The sequence below is a fragment of the Bacillus rossius genome, chromosome 8, assembly GCF_032445375.1.
Source record: "Bacillus rossius redtenbacheri isolate Brsri chromosome 8, Brsri_v3, whole genome shotgun sequence".
Lineage (NCBI taxonomy): Eukaryota > Metazoa > Arthropoda > Insecta > Phasmatodea > Bacillidae > Bacillus > Bacillus rossius.
The window spans coordinates 22,698,416-22,716,828 of record NC_086336.1 but is presented as its reverse complement, the minus strand read 5'-3'; the positions used below and the strand labels follow the sequence as shown (position 1 = coordinate 22,716,828).

General features: G+C 38.9%; 1 protein-coding gene across 4 annotated transcripts in view; it reads left to right on the top strand.

Annotated features, from left to right (window-relative positions):
• Positions 1-18,413, top strand: part of LOC134535582 (very long chain fatty acid elongase 7) — a 105,297-nt gene that overhangs the window by 67,558 nt on the left and 19,326 nt on the right. For all 4 annotated transcript variants that reach the window (XM_063374791.1, XM_063374794.1, XM_063374793.1 and 1 more), the window contains exons 4-5: positions 14,700-14,780; positions 15,937-15,993. In XM_063374791.1, the coding sequence (XP_063230861.1) occupies positions 14,700-14,780; positions 15,937-15,993 (138 nt within the window). The remainder of the gene's footprint in view (positions 1-14,699; positions 14,781-15,936; positions 15,994-18,413) is intronic.

Sequence of the window (18,413 nt, the reverse complement as noted above, 5' to 3'; positions counted from 1 at the left end):
CTTTACACGTATAAAGATGAAAAGAATTAATTTTTTTTTACAAGTATAAAGATGTATAATTTTTTTTTTACAAGTATAAATATGTATCATTTTTTTTACAAGTATAAAGATGACTAATTTTTTTTTCCAAGTATAAAGCTGAAAAGAATTAATTTTTTTCCAAGTATAACGATGTATAATTTTTTTTTAAGTATTTTTTTTTCAAGTATAAACATGAAGATATATATTTTTTTGTTTTTAAAAACAATGTGTGTATAGTGACTTGGGGGATTTATTATTACGATAAAACACAAACATTAAAATTTTTTCTTTTTCCATTTTATTTTCTCTGCGTTTCATACATACATATATATACATCGCTCACACATTAGTTTTTGCGCCAATTCCCCCTCCCCCCTACCAAGTACCTTCTTCGTACCGTTTAGACGTAGAATTATTTTTTTTATATTCATTTGTTTAACAAGTTTTTTTATACATACTTTAACATCAAAAACATTATAAGAATTTTAATTTAGTTTTGTAAATATACATTTTTAAAAAAATATTTCTTGATTACAAAGTTTTTTTACAAAGGTGCAAAAAAAAACAAATAATTGTAAGAACATGGCAATTTTTTTCTTCGTTCACGTTTTGATTAAAAAGATTCACTGCATAAAATATACAACTTCAAAATAATAATATTTTATAAAATATATGACGGTTGAATTTTGCATTGCCTATGAATATGCATTGCCGCGTTAAAGTTAGCGTCGCACAATAGTTTTGATCTGGCCACGGGACACAGTTCACGACAGCAAGGCGTCTCAAACTTTGAACAATAACCTAAATCATCGTGGTACATGTACCTACAATGTTTTAGTCCACCGCACTGTTCACTGTAGCGATATTTACGATTACCGATTTTCGATGTCTTTAGTTCATCAATCGAACACGGAAAATACGCTTGCGGATGGCATAGTTTGATTACACAATTTGGGTTCGTACAGTCATATGCAATTATAGGTTTCACGGTACCGAAGGGATCCTTGGAATCCCATTTAAGCCTAAAGTGTATGTCGTCGCGACACGTTTCAAAATACGTAATTTCAGTGGTGAACACGTCGGTAGTGGAACCGTAATAAAACACTTGATATTGAACACACTGCTGTCCTGATCGTACGAAAGAATAGTTTTCTTGACCGATGTCGAACAAGGTACACTTTTCAGTCTCGTGAGGGCGTGGGTCCGGACAGAGGTCCCAGCACCACGTGATTTCATCTTCATCATCGTCGTCGTCGTCGTCGTCGTCGACGTGGTCGACGTGGTCGACAAAGTCTGGGTACCTGATAGAAGATGTCCTCTGGGCGAACCACGTTGACGATCTCCGGGGCAGCTGTCGCGTCACGACGGCTGAGACGTCCTCGTTTGGGACGTGCGGCTGCCACGGCCCCTCTGCGAAAGATGTCCAAAACGTGTCGGACGATGGCGACATCGATGGGCTTCGACTATGACCCTCGTCGACGCGGTCACCCGTCGTCGACATGTTGTTACGAGGATGCCGCGACGATGGCACCTCACTCTTCGATGCCGGAGTCTTGTGCGTCTTGCTGCTGCTGCTGCTGCTGCTGTAGCTCTATGGCCGCCTCCACCGTACACAGGATGCGGTGGTGTAGGTACAGGATGAATTCCTCGCATCCGGGAAATGCTTCGAGGGTACTTATGATGGTAGCAGTTAGTGACTGTCGAATTTGATCGAACGACATCCCTTCATATCCTGTGATTAGTTCACCGATGAAATCATGCATTTCAGCAAGCGAAACCATGATTATTTTATTACGTGAAAAAAAATTAAACATCAGTCTCCGCGACACGAAGTAAGTACTCGGCGTCGACGGACGTCTCCGCGGCACGAAGTAAGTACTCGGTAGCGGAGGAGGAGGAACTGAAGCAAAAACTGACGGCCTCTGGGTCCTGCGGCCGGTATTTATACTTTAAAAGGTAGAATAGGGGTGAGGAGGAGGGTAGGGGTGCGAATGACGGTAAGGTGAGGGAGGGAGTGGTGGAGAAGGGTGGCTATTACGATGAAAAAATAGTAATAAAATAAAAAAGGGGAGGGGTGGATCGTCATGTGCGAAAAAAATAATTTTTTTATGAAGGAGGGGGGAGGGGGGGGGGGTGTAAGTTCGTATATGTACATGGTAAGAAGTGGTGGGGGTCAGTCTGCTAGCACCCACCATTGAGGAAGGATCAGCCGCCATTTTTTATTTTTTTGCACTCACCGGGTTCGAACCGAGGACTCCGAACTCCGTGTCGTAAAAGTATATTTTTTATTAATATTTTATTAAAATGTTATTAAATTAATTTTTTTATAATTTTTAAAAAAAATTTCATTAAAATCGGATAATAAATAAAAAAGTTAAAGATGGCGGCCGTAACGGAAATTGCAACGGTGACGTCATCATCCAATATGGCGGAAAACACATCACAGGAATTTTCTATAACACAATGACGTCATCCAAGATGGCGGATCCAAGATGGCGGATCCAAAATGGCCGCCGGGGTCAAGGTCAAGGTCAAAGGTCAAGGTCACAACCATCCAAGATGGCCGCCGTGACGTCACAATCCAATATGGCGGACACCGGCTCCGGCTCCACACCCTGAACCCTGTCCCAGGACATACATTCCTATACTACTATTCCTAATTCAGTTTTATTTTTCAATACCTATGTTTGAAGTAGATACACATATACAAATCAAATCTCTCTAAATTTATATTTATCTCTATCTACATCTATATATATGTATCCCTCTATCTCTACTTATCTCTTTATATCTACAATAGCTGCCCGACCCGGCTTCGCACGGCGATACTAATGGAAAAAATTAAGCCACATCTCCCATTTACAGTAATGGTAAATAAAAAAATATTCAGTGAAAATTTATTACAATTCTGTATAATGTACCGGAGAGAAAATGAATAGCACTGATGGTTTCCCGACTCGTGCACGCAACGTACAACTGATGTACCCGTACTTCGCTACGGCAGTCTACAGGCAGATTACTCTTGCGCCACTCATTATACATGCCCCTCCTTGTGGATACGCCACTGCCGCGCGATGCCCGTTGCCATGGAGACACAGAAGGCATGAACAATGCAAAATCCTGTTCTCATTAAGACAAAGTACCCACTGTTGCCTGGTTTTAACCACCCATGGGATCTAATTTTCGGAAAATGTCATCCTGCGTAACATAAAGAACATTACTGTGAAGTTTCAAGTCTCTAAAATATATACACTTGAAAAAAAGGACAATAAAAAAACAAATTCAACACAGAGAGAGAAAAAAAACAATAATTTAGGTTTGCGATTTAAAGTGATAGAAAGTATTTAAATACTAATTGAACTCTTATGAGGGTTCTGATTGTTTCGTTGTTAATATCACACGGGTGTTTTTTACATGTATGGAAAAATTAAGAATGATGAGGCATCTAGTACGTGTTAACAATGTTAATAGGCAATAGGAAATAAACTTCTAGCACCTGCGGCATTGTCAACACACACTTCGTACGTGTACTGCATGTTGTATCTAACCCCCTCCAATGCATTTGATTCTAAAATGGACTTTCACTACGGAACCCTAATGTTATTGATAATATAATATAGCCTATAGCCTTCCTCGATAAATGTACTATCCAACACTGAAAGAATTTTTCAAATCGGACCAGTGGTTCCTGAGATTAGCGCGTTTAAACAAACAAACTAACAATCTCTTTAGATTTATAATAATAGTATAGATGTATGCATATATACCTCCCACTATCTCTATATCTTCTATATAGTATAAGTCTTTATATATCTCTATACATCTATATACCCTTTATCTAACCCATTTCATTCTCTATACCTTGCTCTATCACAACGTATCTCTCTGTCTCTCTCTATTTCGCTCATAATATACACTGTTATGATTTACTGCGGGTTCGTAAAGGATAGCCCAAATAAAGATTTTTATCACACACAGTTTTATTTATTGCTACCATTTACATTACTAGATAATAATATAAATATGCCAATTAATCAATTGTACTTTAAAAAAATGTTGCTTCCTCCAGTCACTCATTTCTCACAATCCACACGCCTCGCTGGGCCGCACCTCTGGCGCAACTCTCGCCGCAGCACCCCTCGTGGTCCTCCATCGCAGGACTCCGTCGCCGCACTCCGCCGCCGCTATCGCACTTCCCCTTCGCCGAAATCCCACTCGATGCCTCGCTCGGAATTTCGCTCGGGACTCCGTCTCAATTGAGGCACTATCGCCCGGAACTGAACTCTTCGCCCTGGAACCTTCGTCCAGACACTTCGCCACTCTATCGCCCGGAAACTTCGCCGCGGGAAAAATCCGACTCCACTCTGAAATCCACTGACTCCCAGCCCTGACGTCCTCGGGCATATATAGGCCCCGGCGCAATTCCAGAACTCACGAGAGCGGCCGGGACCAGTCGCGTCATTCCAAGACGTCCCGACGGCAGAAATCTCTCGAAAACACATGTCGGCGGCTCGCGTAACTCCGCAGCTGGCAGGTTTCGGATGTCAAACTAACAACGCCACGCGGGGGGAGCGGAAGGCTGGAGGGAGATAAAGTGGCGACCCAGGTGCGCACAGCACATCTCATGTTACGGCGGCATATAATGCAGCCCAGCTAGCTCTGCACCTGCGCGTGACGTGGCCTTGTGAAAGTTCGTAACATTGCCCCCTCCTTAAAGCTGTTCGTTCCGAACAGGTAATGCATCTCCTCCTGGAGGTCCCCATGCTACTCGAAGTTTAGGCCTCCTGTCTTTCCTCCATCGCGGGCTGTACAGTCTCACCATATAACCCTCACTCGCAGTAGATGTAGCTTCTCTTGTCACCCAGCGACACTTATGCATCGCAGATGCCCCATGTCGTTCAGCCAGCCACCCGAGACGGGCCGACCATTGCCTTCGACAGACCCGATACTCTTGAGTGCATTGCTTATTGCCTTCCAAAGGTTTCCTTTTTTCTTCTCTTTTTCTCTTCATATATTCTCTCGCAGCTTAATGTTCGCACAGCATTTCTTCCCGGCTCTTCTTCGTCTCTTTTTGGTTACTCGTGCCCTCTTGGTTCTTCTGAGTCTCGCATGGAATGCACTTAGTTTCTCCTTGTACCCTCTTCATGACTCCTTTTGCTCTTATTTTCTCTTCTCGATCTTTCTTCCCCTGTTCTTGGTCTTTCTTCAGCTTTTCTTGGTCTTCCTGCGTCTCTTCTTGGTCTTTCTTCGTTTATTCTTTGCACTTCTCTATCCCTTCTTGAATCATGCACATATCTTCTCGGCTTTTCTTCAGCTTTTCTTGGCATTTTCCCCTATCTCTTTGCTTTATTTTCATTTCTTCTTGTTCAATATTCCTTACTTTGTAACTCATCTTCACTACTTCTGTGCTTTTCTTCAACTCTTCTTTCATCTTTATGTCATGGCTGTTCTCCTCTCCTTCGCTAATGTCCTCTTCGCTGTATTCTTCGCTGTTCTCTTCACTGTTCTCTTTACTGTTCTCTTGACGGTTTTCCTCTTGGCTGGTCTTCTCTCGGCAGGTCTCCTCTTTGCTAGTATTCTCTTCGCTGGTCTTCTCTTTGCTGTTCTTCTCTTTGCTGTTCTTCGCTTTTCTGTTATTCTCTTCGCTGTCATTCTCTTCGCATTCTCTTCTTGGCTGGTCTATTTTCTTCGCTGTTCTCTTGGCTGGTCTCCTCTTGGCTGGTATCCTCTTGGCTGGTCTCTTCTTGAGTGGTCTCCTCTTGACTGGTCTCTTCTTGGCTGGTCTTCACTTCGCTGGTCTTCATTTCGCTGTTATTCTCCTGGCCGGTCTTCTGTTCGCTGTTATTCTCTTCGCTGTTTTTCTTTTGGCTATTATTCTCTTCCATGCTTATCTTCACTTCGGTCTTCATTTCATTCTTCATTTCTTTTTGGACATTCTTCATTTCATCCTGACCCTTCTTCATTTCCTCTAGGCTATTATTTGACGCGCTCTTCTTTTCTTCATTATTGATCTCTTGTAGGGAAACCTTGATCTTCCTGATATCTTCTACACTAACCACTTCAGCAGCCATCTCTCTTTACTAATTTAATAACCTAAATAAATATCTATTTCTATTACTGTTATTAATTTTGAATAACCTTGGCTAAACTTCTAATTAATCCAACTGTTACTCTCTTACATTCAAATTAACACTAACTACAGTTTACTCAAACTAACTCTATAAATTCTAAATTGACTAAAATTCTAAACACTAACTTTATTTTCGAAAAACTAAATCCTATTTCTTAACTTTTATCCTAAAAATAAAACTGAATGCTAAATATATTAATTAGGGCTTTCCCACTTCTGACACTAAAATGGTACGATTTACTGCGGGTTCGTAAAGGATAGCCTAATGAAAGATTTTTATCATTCACAAATTTATTTATTGCCACTATTTACATTACTAGCTAATAATCTAAAAATGCCAATTAATCAATTGTACTAAATAAACGTTGCTTTCTACAGTCACTCGTTTCTCACAATCCACACGCCTCACTGGGCCGAACCTCTGGCGCAACTATCGCCGGAGCACCCCTCGTGGTCCTCCGTCGCAGGACTCCGTCGCCGCACTCCACCGCCGTCGCCGCACTCCGCTGCCGCCGTCGCACTTTCCCTTCGCCGAGACCCCACTCGACGCCTCGCTCGGAATTTCGCTCGGGACTCTGCCGCACTCGAGGAATTATCGCTCGGAACTGAACTCTTCGCCCTGGAACCTTCGACCAGACACTTCGCCACTCTATCGCCCGGAAACTCCGCCGCGGGAAAACTCCCGACTTCACTCTGATCTCCACTGACTCCCTGCCCTGACGGCGCAATTCCAGAACTTACGAGAGCGGCCGGGACCAGTCGCGTCATTCCGAGCCGTCCCGACGGCAGAAATCTCTCGAAAACAAGTATCGGCGGCTCGCGTAACTCCGCAGCTGGCAGGTTTCGGATGTCAATCTAACAACGATGCGCGGGGGGGGGGGGGGGGGAGAGCGGAAGGCTGGATGGAGATAAAGCGGCGACCCAGGTGCGCACGAAACATCTCATGTTACGGCGGCATATGATGCAGCCCATCTAGCTCTGCACCTGAACGTGACGTGGCCTTGCTAACGTTCGTTACAATACATATTACTCTATCTTTGTCTCTCTTTTATATTAAAATAAATTTTGTCATTCGTGCGCACTTATACAACAAAAAAGACGAAGTCTCTATATAATATGAAATAAACACATTTTTTGAATCAATTCGTCCTCCAACTATTGCAAAATGGTTATAACGTCTCAGAAACCTTCACGGGCATGTGCATAACAACTCACCAAAATTTCATCCAATCGGATGATTGGTATAGGAACGCATACTGCACAAACAAACGAAAATTAAAGACATGACAAACGCATCAAACGATGGTGCGTTTAAAGGTCAAGGCAACTCTATCTATTCACGAAGTTAAAAACAAAACTGTTATTAGCGCCTTAACTTTTCTAGCCGCTGCAAGCTCCACTAAGCAGGCTGGTCTCACCAAGGAGAAAAATATGAATTTGCCATACCTTACTTTGTGTATGCTCGTGTGGTAGACATAGAGAAAGAACACTCACTCACTATTTGTATGTCTTTGACGTATTATTTTTTCTGTTATTAAATGAATTAATAATTGTTTTCACTCCTTTAGGGATGGAATTTCATATTAATATGTGGTCCATGTGTTAATACAGGTTCTGAGCTCGCTGTAGGCCAAATTTCATCCATATCCATTCAGCCGTTCTGGCGTGATTGAGTAACAAACATCCATCCATCCAAGCATCCATCCATCCATCCATCCATCCATCTATCCATCCATACTTTCACATTTATAATATAAGTCGGATAAAGCCTTAACGTGGTGCGCAACCAACCGATTTTCCATTTTACTTCTCCTCGAAACTCTCTGGAGATGGCTATCCTCATCCTCACATGAATAACCGGGATCTTCGGCAGGTCTTCGAAAATATAGCCTGTCTTTTTTTCCTTTCTCTTTCTCTCTGTCTCTCTGTCTCTCCCTCTTAGAAGAAAAGCAAACCTTGATGACAAGGTCTTCTCATTTCCACCGCTGTCTTGAAACTTTCAGCAATTGCAATACATTCAGACGTCCGAAAAAGTTTGCCTTAGATGCCTCTAATTATTGTGGATATTGTAAATCTGAAATATTGATATCCAAACGAATTTTATTGTTGAATAAATAGTGAAAGGCAGTCATGTTTTCTGTCTAAGCTTGTTCTTCACTCTTTCCATATTTTTCCCCCGCACTCTTATAAAAAAGCTGTTATGAAAAAAGTATAAAGCATTAGCAATAGTATTGTGTTAATGTGTTTTGCCGTAAAATAACACCGAAACCGGTCATTTATTGCAACTTAAATACTTTGCCTTAATGTACAACTTTCGTGTTTACTCGGCAGAACATGTTTTGAGCACAATGAAAGTAAATATCATTCCCAAACAGTTAATATGCCCATTTTTTCCCATAAAGCATATGTCTTTCTTGGCATTATATTTCATGCAAACACAAATTTACATAAGTAGTGTGTAATGGGGCTCCGAGCCCTGGCTTCTGGCTGTGGAGCCAGGAGCCGAGCCACCATCTTGGATTGTGACATCACGACGGCCATCTTGGAAGAGCGTAATGGAACACATTGTAACGGGACAAGTAGATTACGGCGGCCATCTTGGATGAACGTGACATTGACCTTTGACCTTGACCCCGGCAGACATATTGGATTCGCCATATTGGATCCGACATCTTTAAATCGAGCGCCCCACTCATTATGATGATATTTTCGTCTCTGTCACATTATTGATTTTTTTCTGTTCCACTGGAGGCAACCATCTTGGATACCGTCGACTTTGTTTCTGCTGTTTGTTCTTAGAGAGTGCCAGCTTCGCTCTTGATTTTTTTCTGTTCCACTGGAGGCCGCCATCTTGGATACCGTCGTCTTTGTTTCTATTTTTTGTTCCTAGATAGCACCAGTGTCGCTCTTGATTTTTTTTCTGTTCTGCTGGAGGCCGCCATCTTGGATACCGTCGACTTTGATTCTGTTGTTTTTTTCCTAGAGAGCGCCAGCGTCGCTCTATCACATCACATAAAATCGATGTTCCATTACCTTTCATAGCTATTATTATCCTTATCAACATATTATTAAATAAAATTTTTTATGCAATATTCATTTGAAGCGCTGTGATTCGAACCATCGCAGATCTGATCTTTAGGTTGGAAAACATACCCCTTTAACCGCACGGCCATCGAGACATTTACCAGACTGAGAATTAAATAAGGTATATATAAAGTAACATGCATATTCGGAAATGTAATTTTTTTTTATTTTAAGTAATAATAGCACTACCTGTTCCGAGACAGAACCACCATATTGTATTAAGATGTAACTGTTGCAATTATCGTTACGTTCTACATCTTCCAAATCCGTAATTGTTATGTTAGAAAATCAGGAAAAATTTTAAAAATCATTAAAGAAATTATTCAATCTTATTGATTAATAAAAATTAATAAAATATAACTTAAAAACCACTGTTGTACTAATCGTTATGGTCGCCATCTTGGATTGCATAAATGTTGCATGTTTCGCTACCTCCAGCCATCTTGGTTGAGTACAATGCCATCCTTACACTTTACGTTACGACCGCCATATTGTATCCTATTAATGTTGCAATTTCCGTTACGCCTGCCATTTTTAACGTTTTTATTTATTATCCGATTTTAATGAAAAAAAATTAAAATTCATCAACAAATTTACTTATTAGAATACTGATTGATTAGATCGATTTCCGTCCTTGGTTCAAAACCGCTAAGAGCAAAAAAAAAAATCAGATCCTTCCTCCACAGAAGCCACCTACAGACTGACCTACCACCAATACCAAGATATATATCGTCAGCTGGTATGATGTAATGTCAGCCATTTTGTCTTCGTCCGCTGGAAACCGTCATTGTTTTCGTCTGCTAGAATGTGCTGGCGTCATGTTAGTATAATTTTCTGTTCACCATACCTTTAACCTCGTATGTTGGCATTGAACTTTGACCTTGACCTTGAACTTTGACCTTGACCTTGATATTTAACCTTGACCTTGAAATTTGACCCTGACCTTGAAATTTGACCTTGACCTTGAAATTTTACCTTGACCTTGATCTTTGACTTTGATCTTGATGACCATCATGGATCCGACATTTTATGTTCAGTACATGCTACCAGGAGGTACCGCCTGCTAGTGGTCATTGCCACAATCTTTTTTTCATATGCTGGAGGACACCATCTTGTGTGTACTCGTCTTACCATCATGCTAGTTTTATTATACCCTGCTACACTGCGGTAATCATTTATTATTACTGAAGTACCTGCCATCTTCTAATTTGGGCGCCACAGACTAGTTTTAACCCAGCTAAGCGTGCAGCCGCAATAAATAATCCAGAACCGCACGCAGTTCACAACAGTCAAGACGAAGGAGAAGTTTTAAATTAGCAATAATACCTTTTCATTAAATCTAGAATTAGACGAAACAGGATTAGTGGGGTGGGGACTTGCCGAGACGGTACCTCTTCTGACGATTCCCAGGCGCCTCGCACGTGCTGAACGAGCAAACCACGAAGGGTAGCTACAGTTGCGTCCTCCTCGAACGGAACAGCTTCCTTGGTTAGGACCTGGATTAGGTCGTCTCTCCGTAAACGGTATACCCACCCGGTTGCCGGAGTTCCCAGTATACATGCAAAAAAAGAACGAATACACGTTAAACTTCTCAATCCCTAGCAGAGTTGTGCAGTTGAAAGCCTAATGCTAGGATACGAGGAGGGAGTCCATAGCATGGCAAGGATTGAGGAATGGTATTTGATGACATAATGACATAATTTTACATTATTAAATTGGCATTTAATTAGGCCAAAAAAATTGATTAATGAACACGTGAACAACAACAGTGAGACCGGAAAACCAATTAGGTTAACAATGACGTTTCATATCCAGAATCCATTAAATTGACAATGAACACAACAAAATTTCAAGTGAATGAGCCATTATCAAGGCCATAAAATATAGAGATCAAGTTACAAGTCACGCTGGCGAAACAGTACGCGGTCCCATTACGGAACATCAAAAGGGGGCGTCACAAGGTAGACGCGTTGAAAACAGCAAAATTACAACTAAGTCGTTATGTAGGGAAAACCTACTACAAAATGCACGCAAGTTACGTTACATTCTAAAATAAATAAATAATGTGGCGTTTTATGTACATCGACGTCTCAGGGGAGAACAGTTACAAAGAAAAAGTTGAAAGTTAAGTTAAATAATTCAAGTAAATCCAAACATAATTTTCTAGGTGGTGACTGAAAGGGAATTTAAACAAAACAGACAAGAATTTACATAAGCTTACATTAGGGCAAGGGCCACCGCCTCACTCGCAAAACCAAACAACACTTACATTTTTTCCCCCGAGGTCGCTCTCGCACGTCGTAAAAATTAAGCCTAACTGACTACATGCTGGATTACAAAGACAATGTAGCTACTCGAGCTGCCGAAAGAGATCAGCCAACAAATTTAACAAGACAAGCACGAATTAAACTTAGACAGCCGTTTAAATAGGTTAGGTGCGGCACAGCGCGCATGCGCCAACCCGAGGAGGGGAGGGGAGGCGAGGAGCAAGCAAACACACACTAGGAGGGGGAAGGAAGGAGGGGACAAAGTGCCAACGCCCGCTGTGACGCGCGGAGTTTAAACGTAGCTGCGAACCCGACGCTACAACTTGAGTGTGCTAGGTTTTTTTTTATTTAGTGGTGACGATACTTGGATGAATCGCCTCAGCTAACCATCGTAGCCGAGGATCTTACAGCTTTCCCGATCCCAGGGTGGCAAGGGCGTATGCTCAAGAGCACAGGGTCAACCAACAAAAAGGAGAGGGCGCGCTTTGCGGTCTCCCCTGAATGGTGTTATGTACATAGTCTTGGAGGTCCTACCGAATAACACGTGGCGATTGACCCCTTATCAGTGGCGGACGAAGGGGGTTATAATGGGGCTATATCACATACTCCAAAGATGGGAAAATATTGTCAAAATATCAGTGCAGTATGTTATTTTGATTGATGCGAGGTGAGCTGTCACAACGTTTTCTACGGCTACTTCTGCAGGTCCATAAGTATGTGTGTTAGTGTCATTGGTAATGAAAGTTAATTTTGATCAAAAAATTTAATTTTTTGAAATTTTTTTAATCACTTTTTTTTTTACAAAGAAAATGATTTCTGTAGCTATTAATGCACCTAATAAACTTAGTGCTTTAGCACCGCCAATCATCAGCCGAAGCGCCCTCGTGCCTTTTAAACACTACACAACATAAGAATTATCAACGAAATCAAGGGCGATTCCGAGGTAATAACTAGTGGCGGGTTGCAAAATTGGTTGTGGCCAGGACATATTTGCTGCAGGTATTCCCTGAGGGGTGCCTGCCTCCCGAGGACTGGGACCATTTCCCACAAGCACGGCTTCAGAGTATGATTGGGGACGTAGGGGCGATAGCCCCTCGAGAGCTCGAAATATATTATACTGTTTTATTTTTGAGGATATGCTTATGCTAAATTAAATTCTTAAATAAATATATTCTACTTTTCTTTTTATCAAATATCGTATGAGACTTTAAAACTTCAGTAGGTATTTGTCACCTTGAATTTAATAATTTTCTAAGGTCCGACTTGGATCCTTTCTTTGTACGATAACCCCTCATGAAACGTATTTCTGGAGTTGCTTACGCTGCTTCTGTGTTCTCACAATGCAGATGCAGGATGTTGTCCATAAGTTACCTCTCTTACACGGTACTAAAGTTTGAAAAAAGTGTTGCGGAATATTTCACACACCAATACACATGGAAACATTAAACTTTGGAAGGCCATCGGCTTAGAAGTGAACAAAGATTTATGTAACTACCTAGCGTGGACAAGGAAAAATAACCCTTGAGAGATTATTTTCGAAAAACGTCGTTCTTATTTGATGGGTATGTAAGATAACAAAAAATCACTGTTGAAATTTAAGTCTTCGGGCCATATACTTGAAAAATGGGAAATTTGTAATATTTCATGCCCCCGCAAACCTCACAATCCTTTCTTAGCAGATGTCTACGTAGAAAAAAAATAATAAACGTGCCAAATTTCGAAACTTTAGGTCTTAAAGTTCCTGAGAATGCGTGATGTGTGAGCCATTGAGTGGTATTTGGTATCATACAAAATTTACCATTCCTTTTCCCACCTTTAGAATTGAAATTTATTTACCTACGTTACTGAAGGAAAATTTCTTTCAAATTACAAAACTCTAGACGCACCATTTTAGGCTGGGCGTTGTCTGTCAGTCAGTTAGTGTTTTTGTTTTTTAAAGTCGATTTGTAGTCTCGCAGATCCTGTCGTCTTGAGCATCTGTGTATAACCGTTTAGCATGAAAATCTAAAAATTTTATAACAGCCTGCCACAGAGTAGTAATGTTTTTTTTTTCCTTTCACAGAACATAGATAGAAACGACATAAAACTAGGTGCTTAATGTACTCTTGAAAATTACAGCAACCGGTCAAGACGAGACTTCGGATGTGATGCCACAAATTTGCGGATAATCAGAATACAGGTATTGAGGATTGAGCCGGGCCTCAAAATCTTCCAATACAGATGTAAAATTAACCTACATTATTATAAGTTTATTGAATGAGATTGTTTGTGTATTTATCTTTTTTTTACTGTAAAGGCAATATTTAAAATAAAACAAGTAAAACAGTGAAAGGTTTTGCCAGACGTGTCAGAAAATTATAAAATAAAACATGGAACAATTTTTACGGGTCTTAGCTGTACTCTTCGATTTATTGACATTTTGCTATTAGTTCCGTTTTATGTCATAAATTCGAAGAATCGAAAAAGCATGGAAAAGCAGTTGTCCAGCTTTCCCAATCTGTCGCAGCTTGATTTTAATTTACAGTTACCAGCTGGTGACGAATGATTGCTTTTGACATTTGGGTATTAAATATTAAATTTCAAAGACAGAGTACTCTTCAAGAATGATCTCAATGCACGTGAAATGCCACATTAAACCATTCCGTGTTTTAAAAACGCTTTCTTAAAATATGGTTGATAATCAATAGTTTTAAACTGCCAATTTAAATTTTCCTTGTATAGACAAATTCAATACATGTATTAATAAACTCATGGATAAAGTTTTTAATGTTTCTTTTCATTTATAATAAATAAGGGGATTAAGCCTCGCCATATTAGATTATTTCATTTGTATGCTACAATTTTAATTTATAAAATATTTATCCCAACTTTTGGCAGGTCAAGGCATGAATCGTGTCTCCCTGATCTTCGCCACCTTTTGAAAACCACATATTTACTATTATGTTATAGTCTGTAAGCGCCACGAGAAAATAACCTAATATTTCACGCGGGCGACTAAAACTGCCAAGATAATCACACTAGTACCCAAAGCTAGGACCTACAATGCCACGTCAAATTGAAAAAAAAAATGCAGGGAAGCTGTTTTACAAGCGGAAACACAATATTCTTCAAATATATACTAAATGTAATTTTGGTGATTATGTTATAAATGATTCTTAACTGTAATAAGATTTAAACATTTTTAATACAAATTTTAGGGTCTGGATGGTGCCTGGCTCACAAAGTACAATTGGAAGTGCGAACCAGTGGATTTTTCAACTTCACCAGAGGCCATAAGGGTAAGTCAACATGCTTGAGTTAACGTTATTACAATTTCTTCCTTTGAAACTGAATACGTGTACAGCCGAAATAAAACTTTTTTTAATCTTCTCTTTCTTGATGTTGTGCTCTAATAATAAAATGATATGTGTATTTCAATAATTAATGCACGTTATGTAGAAAATATATATAAATGTCAATATGAAAAAGGAAATGAAAGTATAACCTATTTATATCCTTCCACATAACTTCCATGCAAGTTGAGGCATTTGTTCTCATGATAAATCAGTTTGAAATTTCCTGGTCTCATAGAGGTCCGTGAGCTCACATTCGCAAGGCTCGTTTAAGTTCTTCTTCAGAGTCAAACTTCTTACCGCCAAGGAACTGCTTCGCCGGTGCCTGGTCCTAGCTTAAAGGGGAAGGGGGGCTTTCCAAAACTTCCCAATCATATACCTGAAATTATTTACGATTTGGTACTGTCATTATAGTCTATTACGTATACTTCAACAATCTCTAAACGGATCGCTCCAAACCTCTTTCCTTTTGAAAAATTAAATCTTATCACAGCTCGTTGCTCCACCATAGTTGGCGATGTAAACACTAAAGCCCATTTTACCGCTGACTGGCGAAAGCTATCAGTACGTGGAGTCATGAGATCTTGCAATGCTTTCAGCCAGTAGCGCCATCTTATTCCTTTTTCAGTCAATAATTTTATTATTACTATTTATAATCATATTTAAAGATTGACATGTGTGTTACTTATTGATATGCCTTTGGAATATATATATTTAAATATATATATATGACATTGAGAACCTACTTTTCACATTTTGATTTTGATATTGCGTTATGTCAGCTTCACAAATTTGAATTTTGTTTACCTGATTTCTCATCTTAAGGTAAAAAAATTATAACATTTGAGAATAACTCTATGTTAAGATACAAACCTCTATTTTAATCGAAATATAACTTCTAACTTTACAGTAAGATTTTTTTAATTGGCCTATATATAGGTATGTGATTATCATCAACATTTAACTCCAATATAATTAAATGAAAATGCTTTGCCACGATTTTTTGAATGTTTCTAATAAATTCAAAAATTATATAAAATTGTTACAAATACCACACTTTTTATTTGTATTGGAAATCTAAATATACGTCATTGTGTTACAGGTTGCCCAAGGAGTCTATGTGTACTTTATTGCAAAACTGACCGAGCTACTTGATACAGTAAGTAGAACCAAACCTCAACAACTAAGCTTAAAAAAATACTTTTGTAATGTCGGAAGATGCCATAAAAAATTGCGTATAAATAACGATTGAATTTTAAATGAAATATAATTTAGTAGCATGTTTTTTTAAATACAACGTTTAGTTTAAAAAATGTATTCTATAAAGACATAAATAATTTACATAGTGTATTTTATTTTTTAAAAGTTACACAACCAAATTAAAAATGTAAACAGTTAGTTGTTATTTTTTCTGTTGTGCGCATTACAATTCGTTCAAGCAACTATCGTTACATTCAAACGAGTAACTTTTTTAAGGTGTAAACGTCGTTGGAGTACGTAACCAGGTTTTATCATTTTCTACTAATTCTTTCCCTTTATCATACTAACGAAACATAAATTTAGAACAACAGTAGCATGCTAGTAAAGTTTAAAGGCAAAATATGGTATTTTCGGTTTTCTAACAATTACACACGGATAAAATAATTAGATTATATAACTACAGCATTCAAACTTAAGAGTTGGTAATTCTATAAGTAAGTGTACACATTAGGTTATATTTATAAAAGGTTAAATAACTGTAAAAAATTTAAGGTTTCCCCGCTTCAGAATACGACGTGAAAGGGCCAAGTGTTTGGATTTTAATTTTTCAGATGTCTGTCGTGAATTGAGATACTATTTTACGTAGGTAGTTCTATTTTTCCCATTATAAATGCCTGTTGTGTAGGTGTGAACGATTCAAGGAGATGTTGTGGTAGTACAATTGAGTGGATCTTGGATTATGATTGGAGGAATTTTGAGGGAAGCAAAAAAAATATTCTTAAAAGATTTGTACAACTGAACTGTAGTGAACTGTGTAGGTAAGTGGTTGGTAAGGTTTTAGTAAGGACCTTTTACTACATGATAACAGTGACCATGCAGGTCAAATAAGTCGCCTTCTACAAAGATGACCCGGGTTTGATTCCCGGTAGGTTCAATCCCGGGTTGTTTGCTAGCGGGAAACGTGGCACCTGTTCCCGCGAGTTTTTAGGTTTTTTTTTTTTTTTTTGGTTACATCCATTCCTCCCTCTTATTCACTTTCATTTATGCGCATTTCATCATCACTGATGTGACGTTTAGACCTCTTTTAAGATGGTGCACCCTAGTCAACGGACAGCAAGATCAGACGGCACAAAGTCTACAAAATGATCTGCTGAACTAGAGCTCATATCTCTAAAGTAGATTCCAGGTTTTCTGCGGTAATTGTCTAAAAAGCTTTCTTGACTTTCAAGGTATAGGTGATAGAGATGCGTCACAACTGCAAGTTTTGGCCTTGCATAGCAGCGGACATAGTAAAGTTTCGAAATGTTCTGAAAGCCACAAATTGGTAGAGGAAATTGTAGGAGCCATCTTTACGAAATCAATTAGGAGAGATATCCTCCTATTGGCTTTAGAAGCAGCAAATCATAGTAGAGCCATTCCTGCCATGCGATTTACAAAAAATTTTTTTTTGAAGTTATACTTCTTTAGGCGCGTTAATAAAAAAATAATGAGAAAGAAATTTTAAGATGCGCGCGCATCACTGTAACACAAAATTAACAGGTTAAAGCTGCGCGCGCACCATGTAACGACATTTTCATAGGAAGATGGCGGACCCACGTGTATGAACATAAACCCACATTAGGGGACATACCAAACGTATATGTGTGCCAAATGAAACTTTATGATAGTGAAATAACCATGGAATTTAATTTGGTAAACTATAATAGTCATAGTATACAGTAAATTCCAAGGTATAAAAAAACCATATTATTTAGGTATTAAATCAAATATAATACACAACTTCCTCGTAACCTTCTGTCAGAACAGTGGTTATACTGCGCGGTCAATATGCTGAAGGGCGGTGGTTCTAAACTTGGCGGTAAGTATTTTTTTTTACTTTTTTTGAAGTTATACTTCTTTAGAGGCGTTATGAAAAAATTATGAGAGTGAAAATTTAAGATGCGCGCGCATCACTGTAACACAAAATTGAAAGGTTGAAGATGCACGCTAAACAGCTCATTAAGTATCGAAAAAAAGCCCTCAACAAAATAGAAATAGAACCTCTACTAGTCGCGCATGTTAGCACCCTTGTCGCCTCTGATCACTGTTTTCATATTTATAAGATTTATCCACATTTTTCTTGTTTCTACATTCACAACACGTGTTTTAGTTTCATACAAGTGAGAATTATATATGCGCTAAAAATTATATACAGTAGTGATTTAAATTGAATATTTTGATTAATATTATTTACTATAAGTTAATATTAGTAAAAAAATTGTGCCCTTCTACTTTTTCAAGAGCTCCAATATCATTGAGGTTAACTATCCGTATTATTAATATAAATTAGTATGTTATTATTTAATATAATTTATACTAAATATTATTTAATTATTAATG